The following is a 25,041-nucleotide window of genomic DNA, read 5'->3' on the forward strand; positions in this document are numbered from 1 at the left end:
TTATACCCTCTCTTTACCCTGAGCCTAATAAACACAATTACTGCTTCTGTATATTCTGATTACTTGATCAGTTTTTGTGTAAAAATCCTTGCTAGAAATGAAAACACAAATTTTCCATTGATTTCACTTTGTAATGCTTCCTTTGTGATCCATACTTGATGGCAAAACAAAATCCTGACTGCTAGTAAATATTTTATATTTTTTAAGTATGATTTATTTATTTCTACTGGAAAGGCAGATTACAGAGAGGAGAGATAGAGAGATCTTCTATTCACTGGTTTACTCCACAAATGGCTGCAATAGCTGAAGCTGTGTCAATCCGAAGCCAGGAGACAGAAGCTTCTTGGGGGTCTCTCATATGGGTACAGGGTCTCAATGACTTGTGTCATCCTCCACTGTTTTCCTGGGCCCTAAGCAGGGAGCTGGATGGGAAATGGAGCAGCCAGGACATGAACTGGTGAACATACAGGATGCTGGTGCTTGACACCTGCTGAACACATTCGTTGGTGGTGGCACGTACTACCTCATGCTCGAAACACTGCGAATTATCAATAACTGCCACCAGGAACTGACATGTATTATTAGTGCACTGGATATACATAAGGAGTGTCTAAATGCTTCAAATGTATTAATAACAGTTATCTACTAAGAACCCTATGGATGGGCATAGTAACTAATTTCATTTTATAGATCTGAGACTTTAAAAACATCAGGCACCTTACACAGAGTAGCATTTAAGTGGCAGAACCAGAATGCAAAGCTTGGTCTTTGTGGCCTTCCAAAACTGCTACTCCCTTGCATGCCATGCATGCATTTAACAAGACAAAGCAGCCTGTTTTTGTAGGCTTTTCTGTTCTGCATCCCTTTGGATAGATAGGTAACTGGCATTAGAAGGATGACCTTGGCATAAAATCAAGTCATGTTACCTTATAGACCATTTGTCTCTGCATATTAATATTTGTAAGTACCTGGAAACAAACTTTCCACAATTAAAAAAAAAGTCCTTAGCAACAGATGAAGAGTTTATGCAAAAGAGCTCAATCTCTACAGAAGTGCCTTTTTGGTTGTTAAGCACTAGCCAATTTAGTGGGTTCAGCTATCGTTACTCTTTGTGCTGAATTGTGCAGATGAAACAGACAGTCTCTTGCATTAAAAAAAAAAAAACAAAGCTACACATTAGATTGGATTTTAGTTTCATGAAAACACTCTTAGAAGCAGTGACCTTTGGGGACCAGACAACTCTAGGAACGTAGTTCAAGACTCGAGACTGGGACCGGCATTGTCACATATGGATTAAGTCACTGCAGCCTACTGGGGAGTGAACAACAAGTTGGAAGATCTGACTTTCCCTCTCTAATTCTACATTTCAAATAAATTAATTAATAATTCTTTTTTAAAGACTGTAATATATGCTATGAATGCCACCCTTCTCTCATTAGGGATGTTGTTGTGTTAGTAAACAGACCAGATCATCTTGGCTGTGAGTAGCTTGCCTCAATCTCTTGTTCCCTAAGTCTTATCACTTCTACTGCACAACACTGCAGAACTCACAGTTTGTGCCAATATACAAGACATCATGACAGACTTGTGTATGCATCAGACAAACATAACCTATGAACCTTCAGTATCCATGTCCTCTTATAATGTCATGGTTGGTTTTCCCTACCTTGTTTTGTTTTAATGTATATATTTTTTTTCTGTCTACTTGAAAGGCAGAAGAAAAATAAGAGAAATCTTTCATCTGCTGACTTACTCCCCAATGCCCACAACTGCCATGGTTGAGCCAGGTGAAAGCCAAACGCCATGAACTCCGTCCAGGACTCCCAAACGGGAGGCAGGGGCCCAAACACTTAAGCCATCAACTGCTGTCTCCCAGGATGCATTAGCAGAAAACTGGATTGGAAGCAGAGTAGCTGTGACTCAAACTGGCATTCTGATACAGATGGCAGATGTAGCAAGAAGTGGCTTAACCCCTGTACCCACAAAGCCTGCCCTGAAAATTCATTCACTGAAATCTTTAGCCCCGAGGTGACAGTATGGGAGAAGGGGAAGTAGTAAGCTTTAGAAGATGATTCAGGCATGGGGGGGGGGGGGGTGAGCTCTCAAGCAGGATTAGTGCACTTCTGGAGATAGAGAAAGCCCGACCCCTCTCCCACCACATGAGAGAAAGTAAGAAAAAGGCATCATCCGTGAGCTAGAAAGATGACTCTCACCAGATACTGCACCTGCTGGAGCCTTGATCTCTGCCTTCCCAGTCTCCAAAACTGTAAGAAATAAGTTTCTGTTGTTTATAAACCACTCAATTAATAGTATGTTTATTTTTTACAGCAGATGAAATGTACTGCAGTAGTATGATGAAATCTAATTTTTCAGAGAATATAATGAATGTGTGTTAAAGCTGCTATCACCAGCCGCTGCTTGGAACACCACATTCTGCGTCAATGTGCCAGCTTCCAATTCAGCTTCCTGCAGGTGCTCCAGGGCAGACAGCAGACAATGGCCTAATGATCTGGAGTTCTGGGCCCCTGGCCTTGTCCAGCCAAGCCAAGCCTTGCTGAAGTCAACCAGATGTTAAGTATCCTTCTCTCTCTGTCTCTCCTTCCAATTCCACCTTTCACATAAATAAAAAATATTTTTAAAAAGAATGTATTTCTTGCTACTTAAAACTATAAATATACCTTACAATTTATTAGCATCTAAAGTTACTTATTTTTAAATTATAAATATAAACAAAAATAAAATAAAATCATAAGTACACATTGCTAGTACATAAGCAGATTCCCAGCTTACACGGTTTTTTTAAAATTTCTAATGGAAGAAAGAAAACAGACACATTTAAAAGGAGAAAGCCATCCTGTTAACAAGTGAACCAGACAAAAAACTTGCACAGTACTACTGAAGAAATAATGTGATTTCATAATTGCAAGACCCAGCATTCTGAAAACCCTCCCATTCCACAATGGAAACCTGCCAACGTTCAAGGCATTGGATGGGAGAGGTCACATAACCAAGCAGAAAGGACGAGAGCAGGACTGCTGTGACGTAGGATGTCACGGCTGCCCAGGATATTGGCATCCCACACTACAGCATTAACTCAAGTTCCAGCTATTCTGTTTTTCATTCAGTTTTCTGCTCACATGTCTGGGAAGGCAGTGAATGACTGTCTTAGTATATGGGTCCCTTCCACCCAAGCGGGAGACCAGGATGAAGCTCTGGGACCCTGGCTTCAGCGTGGCCGAGGCCCCCACTGTTGCGGTCATTTGGGGAAAGAAACAGCAGGTGGAAGACATCTCTACCTCTGTTGAAGAAGGAGATGCAAGAAGAGAAAGAAGGAGAGAAATTTTTAAAAAGACATGTGTACACTGGTGGCAAAGTCCTTCCTGGACCCAGGGATACTGAAGCTGTATACATTCTCCAGTTTTGGAAACATTCAAGTTTACTAATTCATCTTCATACCTACCTTATATGTTGTTCCAAGTGAGCTCTTCTCAAAGTACATGGAGTTAGCTATTAGGAAATCACCCAACATAAACATGAACCTCAGTATGTGCTGTTAGGGACCAGTGCTAGGAAAGCCATCTGTTCGATGGAACTAATACTTCTACTTCCCTGGTGATTACAGCTATCAATGACAACTGCGGAGCCCCAAGAGAAGAAAAAAAATTTCAACTGCCTCAAAACTTTAATTATCCATATAAACTAGCCAAGATATTAAAGTTTAATGTTACACAAAGGGATCTCTAACCTCTAATATTTTTTGGCTAATTGTTTCACTGGTAACCTACATCTGCTCCACTAAAATTTGGTTATAAATCAGAAGTAATTCACTGGGAATGTCTTTATTTCTAAAAGTGACTGTGGATAATAACTACAACTCGCAAGAAATGCTATTTTTAATGTGTATTAAAGTCCTCCTGAAAACACATTCGATACAATAAAATAGATGTTACTGTCACAGTTGAAAATTTTAAGCAATACCAAGCATGAGACTAAATATAATAGAAATTTTAACCTTAAAAAAGCAAACAGAATTAACAGTACACTCAACTTGTATTTTTAAAAATATTTTCAAAACTCAGCGTCTCTTGACTAGGAAGCATGTTATATATCATCTTTAAAAAACACCCAATTTATTATGATGATTTACTTATACAAATAATTTGAAATTACAAATATACACTCACACTTTCACAAATACTAACTATAATTTCATATACAAGGTTTTTTAACACATATTTTTTGGATCAGACATCCATGGTTCAACTTCTAGTATTTCACTTTCTTTTTCAGTGAACATTTTCCAGAACTTTTTGAAAAATTTATCTTCCATATATTTTGATATAAAGCATATTGAATACATATCATAAATTATGCTATAAAACACAGAAAACATCAAAAGTATTTTTATCAAAATATTATAGCTCCCTTAAGTTTTTGTAGCTCAGCTCCAGGCAGTATTTTTAACATTTCAGAGTAAAACTATTTTTATCGCTGATAGATACTATCCATCAGTAATATTTTAAAACATCTTATTTAAAAATAGAAGTGGGGGCTGGCCATGGTGGCACGGCCGAATCACTCACTCACTCACTCACTGGGATGTCCACACTCCACATCAAGAGTGCCAGTCTGAGTCTCAGCTTCTCTGCTTCTAATCCAGCTTCCTGCTTATCTGCCTGGGAAAGCAGCAGAAAGTGATGGCACAAGGACTTCGGTCCTGCCACCCAAATGGGAGACCCTGGTCCAGCCCTGGGTGTGGTATGTAGTTCATGAGTCAATCAGCAGATGGAAGAGGGATCTCTGTCTCTCCTTCCTTGTCACTTTCAAGTAAATAAACATTTTTAAGAAATAATAAAAGTAGTATAGGCACTACTCAGATGTAGAAACTAACCAATCAGACAGAAAATACTAGGCTCCAAACAATTCATGGACACAGCCTGAGGCCACAGATGGAGTACACATCGTCCTTAATGCTAACACATACAGACGTGAGCAAAGATAATCATTATTAAATAACTTAAACTTAAATTTTACCTTCACACATATCTGAAGAATACTTTTGCAGAAACCATCATGAAAGCATCCAACCAAAACTATTTCAAATTCCTTCAAATTCTAACAAGGGAAGAACAACGGCAAAGACACCAGAACAGAATCAGTGTCTCAGCTGGTGTCATCGCAACTTAGCCCTTTCTTCACCACCCTCCAAAAGCATTCATCTGCAGGGACTCACAAATAACAAATACAGAATTCATTTCAACCATGCAACAATTTGTAAAGCAGTCTTTCATTGCTGAGAAAGGCTCATCATTGTAGGCACTCCGCAGTTTCTGAGCCACAGCCCCAGCTGCTATCTTGGTTAGAAATTAAAAAAAAAAAAAATTGACAACAAGACTTTCAAATGACACTTTTACAAAAATTTAACATAAAATTAAAAAAAAAATTCCAGTATCATAGCAGGAAAAATGCTACCTCTGGTTCCAGAAACAGAATCCTGATACATTCTTAATAGTACTACCTTTCATTTACATGATGCTAGAATCATTTTCCAAGCTCTCTGGCACATCGACGACATCATTTATTTAAAAAAAAAAAAAAGTTACATCAAGAGATCATCAAATTAGTTAGCAAGTAATGGGATGTTTTGTGACCGCCAGCCTGTGCTCTTTCCATAGCCCTCCTTCCAAAATCGTATCCTGAAACTCAGTATATGATCTAATATCAAAAAAGCTGTCACACATGGGATGGTAGCACGACACGATAAGCTGCCACTTGGAATGTCCACACCCCAGCTGGAGTGCCTGGTCCAAGTCTCTGCTACACCATGCTTGCCATCCAGATTCCTACTCATGTGCCCTGGCAGACAACAAATGATAGTCCAAGCACTTAAGTTCCTGCCACCCATTTGAGAACACAACTGCAACTCCTGGCTACTGGCTCCCACCTGGCCTAGCACTGCCTGTTCTCAGAGGGAACACCCTACTCTCTTTTTTACCTTTTCCATCTTTCCAATGAATAAACAGATAAACATTACAAAAGCAGTTACATTGGAGTCAGTGCTGCGGCGTAGTCAGCTGCTCTACTTCCCATCCAGCTCCCGGCTTACGACCTGGAAAGCAGCAGTGAACAGCCCAAGTCCTTGGGTCCCTGTACCCAAGTTGAAGACACAGAAGCTCCAGGCTCCTGGCTTCAGATCGGCACAGCTCTGGCCACTGGCAGCCATTCAGAGTGAAACAGTGGATAAAAGATCTCTCTCCCTCCTTCTTCCCTTCTCTAATTGTCCTTCAAATTAAAAAACATCTTAAAAAACAAAGAAAATATAAAACCAATCTCACATAATCAATTCTCAGTTCAACTTCACCCTCATGCCTCATATCTATGTTCTGGCTGGCTGGTGACACAGCCAATCACGTCATTAGATAACCAAGAGTCAGCCATGCAGGGCGCCCAGTAGCATTCGCACATATTAAATCACACATTTACTGCAAGTTCATACTACAGAACAGCAAAGAAACTGGAATTCCAAGACATGGGTTCGACTCACCCACCCACTCACAGGTAACTTTGGTTAAGGTGCTGCAAAGCAGGACAATATCGCCCTCTTCACCAGTCTACATCAGACTGAAACAAAATGCCAACCTCTGGGCAGCTCAACACCACATTCCACTAACCGACTCTGTGTAACGCACACTAGAAGAATCTGAATGCTTTCCAAGGAGCCCACTACAGTTTTGTAACATAAAATGCTAAGAGTAGCTTTCCAAATCAGTGATAAAAGAACATAAGCTTTGTGAGTGGTGAAACTAACACTTCATTTTCTCATCCATTCAGCAAATCTTTTTTTTTTTTTAAGATTTATTTATTTTATTACAGTCAGATATACAGAGAGGAGGAGAGACAGAGAGGAAGATCCTCCGTCCGATGATTCACTCCCCAAGTGAGCTGCAACGGGCCGACGCGTGCCGATCCGATGCCGGGAACCAAAAACCTCCTCCGGGCCTCCCACGCGGGTGCAGGGTCCCAAATCCTCGGGCTGTCCTCAACTGCTTTCCCAGGCCACAAACAGGGAGCTGGATGGGAAGTGGAGCCGCCGGGACCAGAACCGGCACCCATATGGGATCCCGCGCATTCAAGGTGAGGACTCTAGCTGCTAGGCCAAGCTGCTGGGCCCCCATTCAGCAAATCTTTACTGAGAACCCTTTATATACCGAGTTCTGTGTTCTAGCGGTGAAGATAAAATCCCATAAACAGTTAACATCCCGTGTTAGGAGATGATACATACAACTGGGAAAAATAAAACAGGAAAAGAACACAGAATGTGGGGGAAAAAGTCAGTCAGGTGGTCAGGGAAGGGGTGACATCTGAAAAAGATGAGAAGGGAGGAGGGGTTCTTGTTGCCATGTGGGAAAACAGCATTCCAGGTGAAAGGAACAGCATGTGCCACATGGAACAGAGAGGTAAGCACAAGAGTGGCAAGAAGTTCAGAGTGAAACGGCATCCACACAACACAGTTTCAAAGAAGGAAGTGAGTTTTTTTACTGCAGGGTCCTGACAGAGCAGTTCCCCAGTATCATCAATGAGAACATGAGCAGTGAAGATCAGGGGAAGCCCCCAGAGCAGCCCAGGCTGAGGGAGTAGCGATGACAGAGGATGCGAATGCCACAGGAGTGAGGAACAAGCCACAGCTCAGGCTAAAGCAGGTGCAGAGACTGACGCCCTCATAACTGGAAAATACAGCAGGAAAGGGGGTGGGGCTCAAGTGTCCCACCTCACGTGTGCTGAGTTTCGGATGCCTTTTAGTCATACCTAAGGCAGCTGGATACTGTGTGGGGAGCTTACAAGAGGGGTCAGTTACAGATAAAACTTTGGAAGTTATCAGCATGTTAGTAGCAGTTACAGCCATAACCAATCAATCTCTATTAGTGACAAAGTATGAAACACAGGGCTAGGAATGGGCGTGCCTTAAGTTTAAAAGAGAAAGCAGTAACAACAAGGGGACAGAACGAGGGGCAAGCGGACAGAAGGCAAACCAAGAGTTTGGTAGTGTGGTATCCTAGAAGCCAAAGGAAGAAAATGTTTCCAGAGGAGGGAGTGGTCTAAGGGCAGTGCTGCGGAGCCAGTAAGACAAGTGAGATAAGATCTGAAACACACTGAGTTCTGCCTTCAGCAGTGTGCAGACGGGAGGCCTTGAGGTGTGTTTCGTTGGACCAATGGGGCCAAAGCCTGGCTAGTACCAGTTTAGGGAGCATGGCGTGACAGTGACTGGACAGAAAGAACTTGTTAGGAAGTTTACTGTAAAAGGAAGTACAGAAATAGGGAACCAAAGAGGGCTGTGAGGTCCAAAGAAACAACAAATGTTGGCAGACTGCTAAGAACACTTCAGTAGAAGAGAGAATGGGCAGGCAGGCAGGTTAGCTAGTTACTCATCTAGAAGGGCCACGAAGGGATGAGATGCAGTGCTCCAGCAGGACTCCCTGAAGAGGAGCTCTCCCGGGGACCTGCTTACTCTGGCAGGCATCAGAACCCCGTGCAGAGCTCCCTACAGCAGATCGCTGGAAACTCCCCAGCCCATTTTCGTAGCTGCTGATACAGAAGCTCGGGGCAGTGCCCTCAAAGCTTCCAGGTGATTCAACTGCTATAGCCCAAGGAAATGCGAGTTATCTATCTGAGAAACCAAATGAAGCTTCAGCCTACATCATGTTATACCTACCAGAACAAAGAAAAATGCCTGACCATTAAATCTGTTTTTAAATTGTAAAAAAAAAAAAAACACACAAAACACACTCTTTTAGAATCTTAGGGTGAGGAAAAGAAACAAAATCGGCTACATGAAAATTTTAAGCTCTTGTATGAGATCAGATAAAACTGAATGACAAGAATGGAGCAAGAGTATATAGAATAAGTCTAAGTAATACATGGAAAGTAACAAGTTCTTGCACAAAACGAGAAAAGACTGCAATAGGAAACATTGGAGACAGAAATATATAATTCTCAGGGGAAATGCAAATGGCCATACCATCACATAATACAGAGAGGTTTTTGTGACGGCAACTTAAAAAACCTTAAGGTTGGAAACAGCCTCTAAGAATCATGAAGAGCAGGAACGTGGGGTCAGTGCTGTGGCGTTAATGGGTTAAACCTCCACCTCCAACAGCAGCATCCCATAAGGGTCATGTCCCAGTTCTTCCACCTCTGATGCACCTCTCTGCTAATGGCCTGGGAAAGCAGCAGATGGCCCAAGCGCTAGGATCCCTGCACACACGGGAGGCCCAGATGAAGAGCCTGATTCCCAGCATCTGTCTATGGAGGCCACTGGAGAATGGCCAGCAGGTGCAAGATGTCTCTCATTGTCTCTCCCTCTCTAACTGCTTTTCAAATGCAACAATCTTTGCAAAAAGAAGAAAACAAGAAAGGATTAAAACAATGTAATGTTCAAATGGCAGAGATGGAAACTTCTTAAGAATGAAGGCAACAGAGCATACAGGAAAATGAAATAGGCTGTTGATTGAAATGAGGTTTCAGGATCCGGGGAAAGGAGGTTACAGGGGTGCATTTGTCCCAGGGGTTAAATGCTGGTGTCCCACACTCCAGGGCTGGATTCAACACCAGCCACACCTCAGACCCTCCGAGGCAGCAGTGCTCAAGTGCTGGGCTCCTGCCACTGAATCCCAGGATCCTGGCTCCAGCTGCGGCCCCAGCCTGGCTGCTGCAGGCCTGGGGAGAGTGAGCCAGCACATGGGAGCTCAGTGTCTGTCAGCCTCTCAACAACCAGCTAAATTAATAAATAAGTAGATGAACGAATAAGTACTTTAAAAAGCAAAAATGAGACCACGTTAAGCAGTCTCACCTTCCCTGCGGGAGAAAGGAAAAGGACATTAAGCAATTCTTCAAGACAAGATCTGCCCCTGCAGCACGCACATGCACGCACACACACACATCTCAAGAATTCTTGAGGTATGCACTCTATTACACAAATGGTGAGACTTAACTTACAACAATTAACTTGTTGGAGGCTACATAATGTATATATAGAACAATCAAAAGACCTGAAAATTTGTCTGTAGGCAGGAAATAATTATTAGAAACAAACTGAAAATACAAAACAGAACAGAATAAACTGATGACGTAACATCCCAGGAGGTCCAACAATGTGTTTTAATTAAATATAAATTTCACTTAAAATGAATTATGCTACTTCAGTGAATCATTTGAGTTCGAAGACTAGTGTAATCAAGTGTAACTGCATTTCTAGAAAACAGTTCTACTTTTAAAGCAATCTAACAGAGAACAAAATAATCTCCCTTTGCTTAAAGCCTTCTTTCTGGGACTGTCTTGCCACCTTATGGTGAGTTTGAATGCATTCAAGGGAAACATAACAAAAGCTCTAGAAGTGTGGAGTTCTGATGCCATGGCAAAGACATGTGAAAAAAAAACCCCTGACCTTCAGACTTCTTACCTATAAAATGGAGATACCTACCACCTCCCTCACAATGGAGTGGAGAACTCAACAGATATTCAATAAAATGCATTTTCCCTGATTCTCCTAATGTTTGCTAAATTGTTGACATTCTTTTTCTTTTTTGGAAAACCAGAATTACAGAGAAGGAGACAGAGATAAGACTCTTCCATCTGCTGGCTCATTCCCCAAAGCAGCTGCAATGGCCAGAGTTGAGTCAATCCGAAGCCAGGAGCCAGGAGCTTCTTCTGGGTCTCCCACGCTGGTGCAAGGCCCCAAGGCTTTGGCCAATACTCCATTGTTTTCCCAGGCCACAAGCAGGGAGATGGATGAGAACTGCAGCAGGTGGGACAGGAACTAGGGCCCATATGGAATCCCATTAGGTTACCATACCAGGCCCAAAATCATTGACATTCTTAACACAAAATAAAAAATTGCATTTGTAAGAAGTAAGCATTTGGTACAATTAAGAAGCCACTTTGGAAGCATCCATCTTCCTGCTCATGTGCACCGAGGAGGGCAGCACCTGATGGTGATTTGAGACCCAGACGAAGGTATAGACTCCTGCATTTGGCCTGACGTAGCACCAGCTGATGTAGGCCTTGGGGAAGTAAACCAGCAAGTGGAGGGTGGATAGACTGATTTTTCTTTCCTCCCACATCTCCACTTACTTTTCAAATAAAAAAATTTTTAAAATGTATTTTTAAAAAACTTTTAATTGAGGAATATACTCCTAATTGTTAACAACAGCCATGTGCTGTTGTTAACATGATCCAAGACTACAATGGATCACTTGCATATATTTACAGGACTTCTGAATTTCTTATAACAAACATTATTTTTCCAAAGAATCAAGCTGAGTATAAACAGATGTGATATTAATAACACTAAAGAAAAATTTCCACATCAAGATAGTCACTTCCTCAAAATAACTAAGAAAAGCTAAAAAGAAATGTAAATTAACTTTACACCTAGGCTAGCATGTAAATTGATTTAAATTTGTGGGGACAAGCGTCATGGCATAGCATGCTATGCTTTTGCCTGTAGCTCGGGCATCCCATACGAGCACCAGTCCCTGTCCCACCTGCTTCACTTCTGACCCAACTCCCTGCTTCTGGCCTTGGATACAGCAGAGGATGGCTGAAGTTTCAGGGCCCTACACCCACATGGGAGACGCAGAGGAAGCCCCCGGATCCTGGTTTTGGATCAGCCCACCTGCAGCCTTGCGGCCATTTGCAGACTGAATCAGTGGATGGAAAATCTCTCCCTCCTCCTCTCTTGAACTCTGCCTTTCAAACAAAAACAGAAAAATATTAAAATCTTTGAAAAATAATTTAAATGGTTTTCATTCCAATGGGTATGTACCAACTGACAAGTTTTAGCTAAAAAACTATCGGTACAGAAAATGATCTGTCGTTAGAACCTGTTTGCAAGATGTATGTATCAAACGGAAGGTCACGGTTTATACTGGCTTACTTACCAGCAATTATGACATGACCTACAAAAGCTCAACTCTCTGGGTTTCCTTTATTAAACATCACAATAGAAAGCAGCAAATCACACTAATTCAATACCAGTCACTTAATCAAATCATATTACTATAAGCTGTTAATTGCCACATATTACCACTACAGTCTTTAGAAAGCTGAAACAGATTTAATCTGCTTTCCTGACATGTAAATAAACACGGGTGACAAACATCAGATTTACTGAATTCCATGGTCAACCAAGTAATGCCTTGGCAAATACATTTTAAAAATCACTGCAGGGCCATCCTCAAATTCATAACTGGCCCATCTTGCAGCATAAAATCTCAAGTTTTGTCTTTCCCGGACAGCCTTCTCATTCCTTCTGTCCTTCCGTCCTGTCCCCAGGGCACTCTGCAAACAGTCTGAGAGTAGCTGGCCGAATGAAGTCAGACAAGCAGCAGAAACTGGAGCGACCTAGGGCAACTTCACCCACCCTGCTCTGGATTTCAAGCAAGTCAGGTGGGAGGGAAGGTGTTTTGTGAGCATGATTACATGTCTAAGAGATTTCTCCAAAGTAAAGATCAAGAGCAGGAAAACAGCAAAGGGAGAAAGATCAGGCAGCCTCAGATCTGACCACTGAAGATGCACAGCTGTCAGCAATAATCCCATGCAGGCTTGAGTGCTGAAGGATTTGCAATCCTGCTCTAAATCCATACCTACAGGAAAAGCGCGCTACTATACTTAAAGCGGCATGTAGCACCAAGACGTGGCACAAATGCCATAAAGAGAAAACAGTGAGGAGATGAGCCCAAGTCTTTCCTCCCCCAACAAACCAGAGCAGCTAAATCTCACAGCAGGTGTCCCAGGCACTGGCCAATGAGAGCTAACCTGCTTTCTTACATGAGTGTTCTCTTTAAACATGATTGTAAGGTCTTTCCCAGCTTTGAAAGATCCTGAATCCAATGGACTTTTAATAATACATGTGTCAGATACATAGAATGTAGGTAGCATTGAATAGTGTCACTCCACACCACAGGGAGTAGGGAGGGCAGGGAAACAGAGAATCCAGGACAGCATCAGCACAGATCACATTTTATCACCATTCACCAAACCCTCTGTGAAACAAATTTTAAACGTGTCTCTTTCTTCAAAGGAATCAACAGTCTTCACAAAACACATCACCTAAAATGGAACCTCCAGGCTTCACCTTGAACATATTTAAGGTGGGGAATCTGACTCTTGCCATTTCTTTGTACTCCCCTCCCCTCAGCTTCTTTCTACAACTGTGAATATCCTCGGGGTTGGGGGTGATTTTCCATGAGGTTCTATCCAGGTAGGAAAACCAATCTGTTGAACACAGGCTCAACAACTTAAACCAAGTGCCACCTAGTGGGAAATGTTACACAAGTGCATTATTAAATACATTAGGATCCATTCAGTTATCCAGCAAGATGACAAATGCGCCTGTCCTTATGCAGTTCACAGACAGAGCATACACGGTAACTGCACAACAATCTTAAACATTATATTTGGGTCATGCGCAAAGGCTCAATTGGCTAATTCTACATCTCCAAGCACCGGCATCCCATATGGGTGCCAGTTCACATCCTGGTTGCTCCACTTCCCATTCAGCTCTGTGATTCTGAACCTGGGATTGAAGTGGAGAATGGCCCAGGGCCCTGTACCCATATGGGACACACGGAAGAGGCTCCCAGCTTCTAACCATTTCAGTCAGGCTGTTGCAGCCATTTGAGGATTGAACCAGCAATCTCCCCTCTCTGTAAAACTGCCTTTCCAATAAAGGTAAATAAATTTTTTAAAAATGTTAAACATTATAGTAGAGGCATACAAAAACATGCATCCTACAATAAAATCCCAAAACAAACACAATGTCAAGTAGCTGCCCTTACACTTGTTCTCTTCATTCAAGCTTTTTCCATTCCCAATAATTTCTTTCATCACTCACATTTCAACTGTTCGGGGCTTTTGTCCCCCACTCCCAATACCCATCTTGTCATTTAAGTTCTACACTTCAAGCCACAGCTCTTGTCCTGGCTGCTCTGTTTCCAATCCATGCTATCTGTGCCTGGGAAAGCAGTAGCAGATAGTCCAACTGCTTCGGCCCCTGCCATGCAGGGGAAGACCCAGAGGAATTCCTGGCACCTGACTTCAGTGGTCCAACCCTGGCTGTTGGCGCCATTTTTGGTAGTGTACCAGCAGATGAAGATTTGCTGGAAAGATCTCTTTCTCCATTTCTTTATTTCTCCTGTTCTGCTTTTAAATAAAGAAATCTTGAAAGAAAATAAAAAAAAAGAAAAAAGACGTTTCAGGGTTTGGCATCACAGAGCAGTGGGCAAAAGCCAACTGTGGCGCCAACATCCCATATGCATGTCAGTTCAAATTCCAGCTGCTCTGCCTTTAAACCAGCTCCCTGCTAGAGTGCCTGGCAAGGCAATGGAAGAACAGCTATCACTTCTCAGATCAAGTGTGGAGGATGAGCCAAGGGCTTGGGGCCCTGCACCCAAATGAAGCCCCGGGCTTTGTATCCAGCTCAGCTCCGGCTGTTGCAGCCACTTGTGGAGGGAAGTAGTGAGTGGAGATCTCTGTCCATCTTTTTCTCTCTGTACTACTTTCAAATAAAAAACTAAATTTTTTTTTTAAAATGCACTTCAGATCACCAGTTACTACCACAACCAAGTCAGGTATTTTGGTACCTTGTATTTCTCACATTAATACCACAAGTTAATACTTCCTCTCATTTTTCACACAAACAAAAAGACTTAGATTAAGTAACATGCTCACAGCTGCAGATCTACAGCCAGTACAAGGACCCCAAAGCTCCTACCACCATCCCATCTGAACAAACAGCTATTCTGCCTTGCCATTCCTTAAAGATCAGACTTTGGTTAAATACTTTTCTCTGGCCTCCAACTACCAGCATATATATATATATATATATATATATATATATATATATATATATATATATATAACTTACTTACATCCAACCTCACCTCATCAAAATCCACACCCTACTCACCCAGTCTGTATCTCTGCCCAACATTCATTTCTCTTATCATTCAAGGTCCTTCAAGAGGTCCCCAACCCCTTTCCCAACCTAATTCAAACTACCCTTCAACTCTCAACTTTTCCTCCAACTGGAGATAATCAGACACACCAGCAATCCATCTTAACAGCACTTCTCAGCATCCCCGCTGAAGCTGTACTTCTCTGTGCTCTTTCCACTAAACAATGAGCTTCACCAACCCGTTTCTCAGCCACCTCCATAGTCAGAACTGAGCAGTTTCTTACACGTAAAAAAAATGCTGAAAACTGTTTCTTTACTAAATAGTTACAAAAACAACTGAAAAGGAGCTACTAAGCATGGCCATACTTATTTTTCTCAGTCAGGCCTTGGATCTTCTGTGTCTGATTACTCGATGAATAGGTTTTGTACAGAGCTACTTAAATTTCTAAATAAAAAGGCTTCTGACACTCAAACCAAACAAGACTTGAAGAAAAGGATACTGAAAAGATCTTAGTAGGCCTGCAGTTTCCCTAAAAAGGAGCAGATACCTCTGCATTGTTCCAAGCATGCCAGCACAACTGTTCTAAAACAGGTTGTTCATGTTAATTCTAAACACCCACGTAACTAGGTGTACGTTTCATAAGGCAATAAATCTTGCACTAATTTTTAAAAAGATTTATTTTTATTATAAAGTCAGATATACAAAGAGGAAAAGAGACAGAGATGAAGATCTTGCATCCAGCGATTCACTTCCCAAGTAACCACAACGGCCAGAGCTGCACCGATCAGAAGCCAGGAGCCAGGAGCTTCTTGTGAGTCTCCCACAAGGGTGCAGGGCCCCAAGGCTTTGGGTCATCCTTTACTTCTTTCCCAGGCCACAAGCAGGGAGCTGGATAGGAAGCGGGGCTGCCGGGATTAGAATCGGTGCCCAGATGGAATCCCGGCACATGCAAGGTGAGGACTTTAGCTGCTAGGTTACCATGCCAGGACCAAATCTTGCACTTCTACAAAGCAGTTTTACCACACTCATAAAAAATATCAGGGTTTTTTTTACAGTGATAAACACTTTCCCGGTTACATAATTTTTTATGACAAACTATTCTTATTCACTGACAATTCTGATTATCACTTAATTAACACACATTAGCTCTAAGGCTGAGTTAAAACTAAGGAATACAGAAAAGAAACCATAGAAGATCCATTATACAAGCAAGAGCCAACTACCTTCCTAAGGTATTCCCCACTGCAACCTTTCACTGCAAGGACCTGTAGGGAGCCCAAGCAGCAGCATTTTCTACTTTTTATAAATTTTAATTAATGTAAGTATTCCAAGACTGCCAGCAACCTCACCAATTTGACGTACACACCAAAAACCTGTCACGTCTACCTATACAAACTTTCACAAATACTGATACAGACAGAAAGCCACTCATGCTTGCTTGCTCATCAACCCTTCAGTAAGTATGATTTGTTGAGGAAATACATCACCCTTTTCAGGACATCATTTCATTCCCTGAAGCCAAAGGAGACATAAGCAATAATACCATGACGTTGTGCCAGGACTAAGACATGTCCAAAACTGTGGGCAGCTTAAGTGTCTGAGGGATGGTAGCAGCTGGGCATCCAACAGACCTACATCCTTACAGCTGTCCTAGGAGAACAGTAAGAGGCAGACATGGAAAAGTTGGGGGGGGGGCCTCAATGACAACATCTGTGGTCAAGCAGCAATTTACCAAATATATCCACTCCAGTGCCTCCACACATATTTCAGAGATTGCAGTCCTTGGTACTAAACATGCTGGTGCCCTGCTAACACATGACCAGCCAACCACAGGTTGCAATAAGAAAAGCGCATCTTGAGCCCTGCCCATCAAAAATCATCTGAAGACGGTGACTGCAAAAATAATTAGAATATTGGGCCCAGAGCAACAGCTCAATGGCTAAGTCCTTGCCTTTCATGCACAGGGATCCCATATGAGCACTGGTCCCTGTTCCAATGGCTCCCTGCTGTGACCTGGGAAAGTAGTAAAGGATGGCCCAAAGCCTTAGGTGGGACACCTGGGGAAAGCTAGCTCCTGGCTCCTGGTTAAGACTGGATCACCTTGGGCCATTGTAGCCATCTGGGGAGCGAACCAGTGGGTAGAAGATCTTTCTCTCCATGTCTCCTTCTCTCTGTAAATCTACCTTTCTAATAAAAATAAATAAGTTTTTTAAAAATGAAAGAAAATAATTAAAATAGCCCAGCTGTTGCAGGAATTTGGGGAGTGAACCAGCTCTCTGTGTCACTCTGCTTTCCAAATAAGTAAGTCTCCTTTAGAAAAATCAATGCAATGGCAAACAGTTCAAAAGAGGCAAATGAAAATAGCTATGAGGGGGCGCGACTCCCAGCAGCCCTGCTTCCCATCCAGCTCCCTGCTTGTGGCCTTGGAAAGAAGTAAAGGATGACCCAAAGCCTTAGGGCCCTGCACCCTTGTGGGAGACCCACAAGAAGCTCCTGGCTCCTGGCTTCTGATCGGTGCAGCTCTGGCCATTGCGGTCACTCGGGGAGAAAATCGCTGGATGCAAGATCTTCCTCTCTGTCTCTCCTCCTCTCTCTATATATAGGACTTCGCAATAAAAAATAAAATAAATCTAAAACAAAAATAGCTAGGAGGACCAAATACACCACAGGAACTTGTTTTTAAAAATTTAAATGTGTAAGGCTCAGTGAGAGACAGAGTGAGTGAAAGGGAGCACTCCATCTTCCATTTGCCAGTTTGCTCCCCAAAAGGCCACAGCAAATCCAGGCAAAGACAAATCTAGGAATTCCATCTGGAGGTCCAACGTGGGTGGGATGTGGGTGGCCTGGGGTCCAAGTATTGCACAATCTGCTGCTGCCTTCCCAGGTGCATCAGCAGGAAGTTGGATGGAGAACAGAGGAGCAAGGTCTGGACCAGCACTATAGTATAGCAGGCCAGGTGGAGGAGCATCCCCAGCCCCACAGCTAATAAGTTCTAAGTACTTGCTATACACCAGGTAAATGCTTTCATGCATCACCTAATTTAACTTTCACAACCACCAACTTAAGACTGCAGCAAATAAAGAGGCAAGGATAGACTGACTTAACATAATAAAGGTTTTAAGTACACAGAATTGCAGGCTAACTCAGACCAAATCCTCAATGTGAACTTGTAACTCCTCGGCGCTGCCTCTCTTGTCGAAGGCTAGGGGGAGCCATTGAAAGGCTTTTAAACTCAAGAATGGCCTCAGCAGATCTGCTCTTCAGGAACACTTCACAGCTCCATCCAAGTTGGACAAGCAAGCAGGTTGAGAAGCAGACTGCGGGGGCTGCGGTGATCCAGGTGAGACATGATGAGAGCACAAACTGCGGCAGTGAGGCTGAGGAAGACAGAGTCGAAAGATTTTTAAGAGGGAGAACTCCTAGTTCTTGGTGAATCAAAGTAAAAGTTTCAAGACAGGAATCGGGACCCTGGCTCGGGAACCTTACCAGGTGTCATTCCTTTGACAACTACAAAGCATCCGCCACAGACAGACCTTCGAAGGCCCAGAGTCAAGACTCACAGTCCAGTTTGGCTGATACAAAGTATTTTTGAGAGAAAAATACAAAGCAGTAAAAAAAAAAAAAAAAGTATAAGGCTTATTTCAAATTAGCCATCACTATTAACACAGTTGGCTTACAGGTCAATGAAAACATTTTGTGATACCTTTTAAAAAACTATACACACACAAAAAATCAATAGAGGCAAGGCATCCTTAATTTTACAACACACACACCCCACCACGTCACTTGTTTTGCTTGTCATTCTCCAAGATTATGAGGGAAATGCACTGGTTTATTAAGCAAACTAGAACATATTTGGATTTTCTCTCATTGCTTTATCATTACTGCAACATGCCAAGAACTCAGTTCACAACTTGCTTTTTAACTTCCTACAAAGCATGACCTACCACACATAAGCTTATTGCAGCAACAGTTTCTAGACCTTAACCACACCGTTTGTCCAAGGATGCTCTCTGCAAATCTTAAAGGAAAGCTGTTCTATGAAGATGTGGCAACTTATTACAATTCCCATTTTACTACAGAGTTAGGAAACTGGCCCAGGAGAAGTAAGTAAATTGGAAATAATCACAAAGCCAGAAGCCAAAAATAACAACTTGTAGCCAATCCATGAGAAAATACTGCCCCTAGTTGAAATAACACGAGTTTTAGTATTAGGAGGAAGCAAAATGCAAACTAAAGTTAAGTCTTACAGCCTTATTTCTAAAAACGCCTCAAGAACAAGGCTAAAAAGATTTGTAAGAAATAAAACCATTGGGCCCGGCGGCGTGGCCTAGCAGCTAAAGTCCTCGCCTTGAAAGCCCCGGGATCCCATATGGGCTCCGGTTCTAATCCCGGCTGCTCCACTTCCCATCCAGTTCCCTGCTTGTGGCCTGGGAAAGCAGTCAAGGGCGGCCCAAGGCTTTGGGACCCTGCCCCCATGTGGGAAACCTGGAAGAGGTTCCAGGTTCCCGGCATCGGAACAGCGCAGCACCGGCCGTTGCGGCTCACTTGGGGAGTGACTCATCGGACGGAAGATCTTCCTGTCTTTCCTCCTCTCTGTATATCTGACTTTGTAATAAAATAAATAAATCTTAAAAAAAAAAAAAAAAGAAAGAAAACCATTTTTTCCTCATGCCTTTCCCATTCAGGATGCCTAATATTTAATGAGTTATATCTGGCAAGAGTGGCTTTTTCCCCTCAAACTGTTTTAATTTTTTAAAGATTTATTTTATTTTTATTGGAAAGGAAGATTTACAGAGAGAAAGAGATTGAGAGAGATCTTCAGTCCACTGGTTCACTCCCCAGGTGGCCCCAATGGCTGGAGCTGAGCCCATCTAAAGCCAGAAACCAGAAGCTTCTTCCAGGTCTCCGAAGCCTTTAGGCAATCCTTCATTGTTTCCCCAGGCACAAGCAGGAACCTGGATGAGAAGTGGAGCAGCCAGATAAAAGTGCCTACAGAAGTTCCTGGTGCTTGCAAGGCAAGTATTTAGCCACTGAGCCCTTGCACAAGGCCCCCTCAAACTATTTTATCTCATCTACTTAGAAGACACCGATATAAATCAGTTGGTAGAGGTTGATGGGTAACTTACCAACAAAACTAACCACTTAAAAACTATGCCTATGAGCATTTATTAGAGCAGATGGGGCCAGCACCGTGCAACAGCATGAAAAGCTGCAGCGGCTCCACTTCACATTCAGTTTCCTACTAATGCATCTGGAAATGCAGCAATGAATGATCCATGTGTTTGGGCCCCCGCATCGCTGTGGGAGTCCCACAACACCACCCCTTCTCCTGCTCCAGTCTGGCCCAGCCCTGGGGGGAATGAATCGGTAGATGAAACATCTCTCTCCCCTCACCGCATTAACTCTTTCAAATAAATATATCTCAAAAAAAAAGATACGAAGTTACAAATAAGAGGCATATTTTCTTATAAATGTATAGTCTGCCATAGAACCATCTATAATACATGGATAAATTGAAAGCTTTAATAGTACCATGATGGGCAAAAGCCACTGCAGCAGTAACACCACCATCTCATGGAGGCACCAGTTCGAGGTTCGAGTCCTAGCTGTTCCATGTCCAATCTGCTTCCCTGCTGATGGCCTGGGAAAGCAGCTGAAGCTGACCCATGGGTATGGGCCCCTGCCACCCACCCAAGAGATCCGGAAGGGCTTCCTGGCTCCTGGATTCGGCTTGGCTCAGCCCCCAGCCGTTGCAGTCATTGTAGGACTGAACCAGCAGACGGAGGAGTCTGTCCCTCCCTCTCTGTGTAACTCTAAATTTCAAATAACTAAAGAAATCCTTTAGAAAAAAGTCATTACAAAGAATTACAGCTCCCCAGCCACAACTCACCCTTATTTCCAAATATGTTGCTGATATAGTGAAAGGTACTGTTTTATCTGGTCACCAAATACAGGTCTTACATGATTTAGAAAAACTCAAATTGTAAAAGTGCATACTAAATGACATCTGTGCATTCACCCTTACACCTTTCATTTTGCACAGCTTTTATAATTTGTTTAATTAGAACAGTGTGCCAAGACAGTACCTTAAACAGTGCATATACTTTAAACTCTGGAACCAGATTACAAATTTGTATCAAAAAACTTCATCAGGAAACCCATGATTTCCCATGAATTAAAATTCGAAGTACTATTTTTTTACTTGAAAGGTAGCATTACAAAGAGACAATATCCGGGGCCTAGTGGCTAAAGTCTTAGCCTTGAACACACCGGAATCCCATATGGGCGCCGGTTCTAATCCCGGCAGCTCCACTTCCCATCCAGCTCCCTGCTTGTGGCCTGGGAAAGCAGTTGAGGATGGCCCAAAGCCTTGGGACCCTGCACCCACCCGTGTGGGAGACCTGGAGGAACTTCCTGGCTCCTGGCTCCGCATCGGCACAGCACCGGCCGTTGTGCTCACTTGGGGAGTGAATCATCGGATAGAAGATCTTCCTCTCTATCTCTCCTCCTCTCTGTATATCTGACTTTGTAATAAAAATACATTTAAAAAAATCTAAAAAAACATAAAGGTATTAAAGCAGGCCTGTCTGTTAGGGCTTTAAAAAAATAAATAAAGAGACAATATCCACGTGCTGGATTATTCCCCAAATGCTGCAAGGCCAAGGTTGGGCCAGGCTGAAGCCAGGAGTCCAGAGCGTCTCGGGGTCTCCCCCATGGTTGCAGAAACCCAAAGACTTGGACCCATCCGGTGCTGCTTTCCCAAGCATATTAGCAAGAAGCTGGATTGGAAGTCGAGCAGCCAGAGCTCAAGCTGGCACACATGGGATGCTGGCACTGCAGGAGGCAGCTTTACCTACTATTCCAAGGTACCAATTCTAAATTAAGTCTTTACAAAAAAATTTTTTTCAATGAGCTAATTCCTTAGGCTAGATTTTGTATATGTCCTATTGGGTGCATGTTACCTGGAACTTAACAGTGAAACTGTCAGTGTATCTTCTAAAAGTAGTGATCAACCAGCAAAAAAGAATCCTTAACAGCATATTCAGCAGGGTAATCCGGATGGATTTAACTTCTTACTAAAGGACCAGAATAATCCAGGCCATAAAACACTACACCACACCCACATCCACACCATAGAACCCCAAGCTTTCAACATTACCATAACAATGAGAGCAGGCAACAGCGTAACACTGCTTCAACATTAGGAAATGCCTTTTAGATAACCCCTTTAAAGGCTTGTTTCCGAGTGTCTTAATTGCAATTGATTGATGGACTCCACCAAGATCCTAGAAGCAGTAATCATCCACCAGAAACTGCAGTTCAACCGTCTGGAGACAGAAGGGTAGTGGCTCAACTAGAGAGCCGAAACGCAAACACTGCATGGTCAGCTCTAACTGTGAAATGCAATGACTAAGAGAAACAAGTTTATCAAAGTGTCAAGTTGGAGACTTCTCTTTTTCTTATGCAGCCGTAAGAAGTTCCTGGCAATCTTACCCAACTCTAGATCTCAATTCTAGAAAATGTTGGAATTCTCCACCAACATTCATTCAGAGAAGTTTCTTTCACATCCAATTTACCCAACTCCTACCCGGCACATCAAATGAACATCCATTGTGGATACCTGAAAGTATTCATCAACACGAAGGCGGGAGGGGGGTGCGTCTACTTCTAATTCTCCTACAGGACCCTCCAACCACCCACCACCCGCACGAAACCCAGCCTCAAGGCTGGGGCAGTTGCCCTTGGCCTTGGCTGGCAGAATCAGCGGCACAGGGGAAGGAGAGGGCGGGAAGGAACAGCCACCAGGAGACCTGATCTTCCAGGGCTACTGTTTCCAAAGAAAACCACCATGGCCTCGGAGACAAGAGTCCGTGAAAATGCTGCCATCCCGAGAGAAAGAGGTGTGCCTATGGGGGAGAGGGGGAGTCATCCCAAGAGACGCGGGGTGCCCAGGAGCAACCCGAGCATCCCCAAGCATCTCTCCGACTCGCTAGACAACAAACCGTAGCGTCTGTGTGCACTCGGAAGCACCAGATGGAGTCCCCGGGGCTGAGACAGTTCAGTACACAGACACCGGGGGCAGCGGATAAATCAACCGGTGATGGGAGCGGAAGGGGGTGCTCGCAGGACTGGTCCCCGGGGTGGGGGCAGGACAAAGCCCCCCGGGGGTGATCAGGGACCAAACCGCGGGCTGAGAGGGCAGACACCGGAGACAGACAATGGAAGGAAAATCAGACAGGAACCTGGTGCCCTGGCTGCGGCAGGTCACTGGGCTCCCGAGAGCACAGGGGCACAACAAAGGGGACACGGGAGGATGGACAGCCGAGGGCAGCAGACGGAGAAGGGACGCGGGGCGCCACGGGTCGGACAAAGCGCCCAAGGCGGCGAAACAAAGGGCCGGGGGTAGAGAGTCGCGGGGGGCAGCGGGGGTGGCGCCGGGGCACCCGCGAGGCCAGGAGGCGACGGCGGCTGCGGGGAACAAAGCTGCCCGGGTCCCCGGAGCGGGAGGCCCCGCGTGCCGGGCCGCACTCACGCCCGCAGCCGCCGGCCTCGCCGCGGCCGCCCGCCCGCCCGCCCTCACGCGCCGGAGCCCGAGCCACGGCGGCCGCAGAGCGGGCAGGCGCGCAGCCACACGCCGCCGCGCTCCGCGCACGCGACGCCGCCTCCCGCGGGGGCCCCGGGCACCCGGCGCGCCGCGGCCCCCAAGCTCGCCGCCCGCCGCAGGGCTGCCAGGCGCCCGCAACTTTCCCGGTTCCCGGCGCTCCGATTCCCCCAGACTTACCCTGTCACAACAGGCGCCATCTTCCACAAACTCTCGCCAAAACTCCAACCCTCGCGAGATTCCCCCCGCCGCTTTCCCTGGTCCCTCTCCCCCGCCCCTTGCCTTTTTTCCTCGCTCCTCGATCCCACCCAGCCCCCGCGCTCCTTCTCCCCTCGCAGCCGCCGCGGAGGAGCAGACGCCTCGCGCCGCCCGCGGACTCGGGAAGCCTGCTCGCTGCCGTCCCTGGAAACCTACCCCAGCGAAGGAGCATGCGCAGGCGGCTCCCCGGCGGGCGAGCCCTCCGTGTGGTCCATGGGGAGCGCTCCGGTTTTCCGGGTTTTGGGGCGCGCCCTGGAGACTGAGGAAAACCGGAGGGGATTCCTACGGGGACGGGGAATGGAGGGGTCAGGAGGCGGGGCCGAGGGGCAGGGAGGAGGGGTCCTGGGAAAAATGGGCCGCCTCCTCAAATGGGTGTTTTCCAAGTGGCTTCCCGCTCACTCTGGGTTCCCAGCCCTTTTCATTCATTCAGACGTTCGTTGGACGCCTCCTTTATGCTAACGTCGGCGCTAGGTGAGCGAGCTGCGGGTGAGTGACAGGCCAGCAGGTACTGCCTTCATTCATTCGACTGCCGCCCCCACCCCCGCGCGCCCCAAGGCCAGAGGGGACGTGGACACGGGCGCCCTCGTGACTCGACCCTTCCCGAGCTCCACAGACGAGAAAGTTGTGCGGGGGAGCCCTGTGGTCCTGGCCGCTTCTGCCGGGTGCCAGACGAGGTCAACCCGAGGCCTCTGGCAACGACAGCCCTCCTGTCCACCAGCTGTCTGTGCGCGCCCGGCCACAGGCGGGTCCCGGCGCTGCCCAGGGAGCGGGTCCTCCTGTGGGCCTGGCATAGCCGAGGACGCTGCCCGTGGCCCGAAACGTACTCCAGTTAGGGGCCTAAGCCCGGAAGCCCCAGCTAGCGCGGTCCGGCTGAGCACTTACTAGCATGGTGCAAGGCCTGAACCCCGCCCCCTCCTCTGTACCTGCAGCCCTCCCTGCTTTCACTCCCCCTTCTTTTCCCTGTCCTTTCCAGAGATTCCCAGGTCCAGCACTGCCTCCCGCAGGGAGCCCCAAAACCCGGAGAACTGGAATCAGCCGCCCGAAACCTGCTGAAAGCGCTGCAGGATTGGCGCGGCACACACGCGCGCGGCACTGCGCATGTGCCCAATGCGGGCAGCCCAGTCTCACGCTACACCTCCTTCCCACCGCCTTCCACTACGCGGCTCAGACACAACACAGGCCGTGGGAAATTTCCTAAACCTCGCGAGAATGCACCTTCCCACC

General features: G+C 45.1%; 1 protein-coding gene and 1 long non-coding RNA gene across 7 annotated transcripts in view; one reads left to right on the forward strand and one right to left on the reverse strand.

Annotated features, from left to right (window-relative positions):
• The window catches only part of RBPJ (recombination signal binding protein for immunoglobulin kappa J region), an 85,568-nt gene extending 61,239 nt beyond the window's left edge, over positions 1–24,329 (reverse strand). For 2 of the 6 annotated variants that reach the window (XM_004579164.4, XM_058670246.1), the window contains exon 1: positions 23,974–24,329. In XM_004579164.4, coding sequence (XP_004579221.1) covers positions 23,974–24,032 — 59 coding nt within the window. In that variant the 5' untranslated portion in view covers positions 24,033–24,329. Of the gene's footprint in view, positions 1–2,213; positions 2,265–23,739; positions 23,836–23,973 lie in introns of those variants that run through there. The other 4 variants (XM_058670245.1, XM_004579165.3, XM_058670247.1 and 1 more) reach the window with 4 other exon arrangements.
• Positions 24,159–25,041, forward strand: part of LOC131481408 (uncharacterized) — a 103,474-nt gene continuing 102,591 nt past the window's right edge. Inside the window, exon 1 of the long non-coding RNA XR_009246307.1 lies at positions 24,159–24,288. This is a non-coding gene — a long non-coding RNA (uncharacterized LOC131481408). The remainder of the gene's footprint in view (positions 24,289–25,041) is intronic.

The sequence above is a fragment of the Ochotona princeps genome, chromosome 11, assembly GCF_030435755.1.
Source record: "Ochotona princeps isolate mOchPri1 chromosome 11, mOchPri1.hap1, whole genome shotgun sequence".
Taxonomy (NCBI): Eukaryota; Metazoa; Chordata; class Mammalia; order Lagomorpha; family Ochotonidae; genus Ochotona; species Ochotona princeps.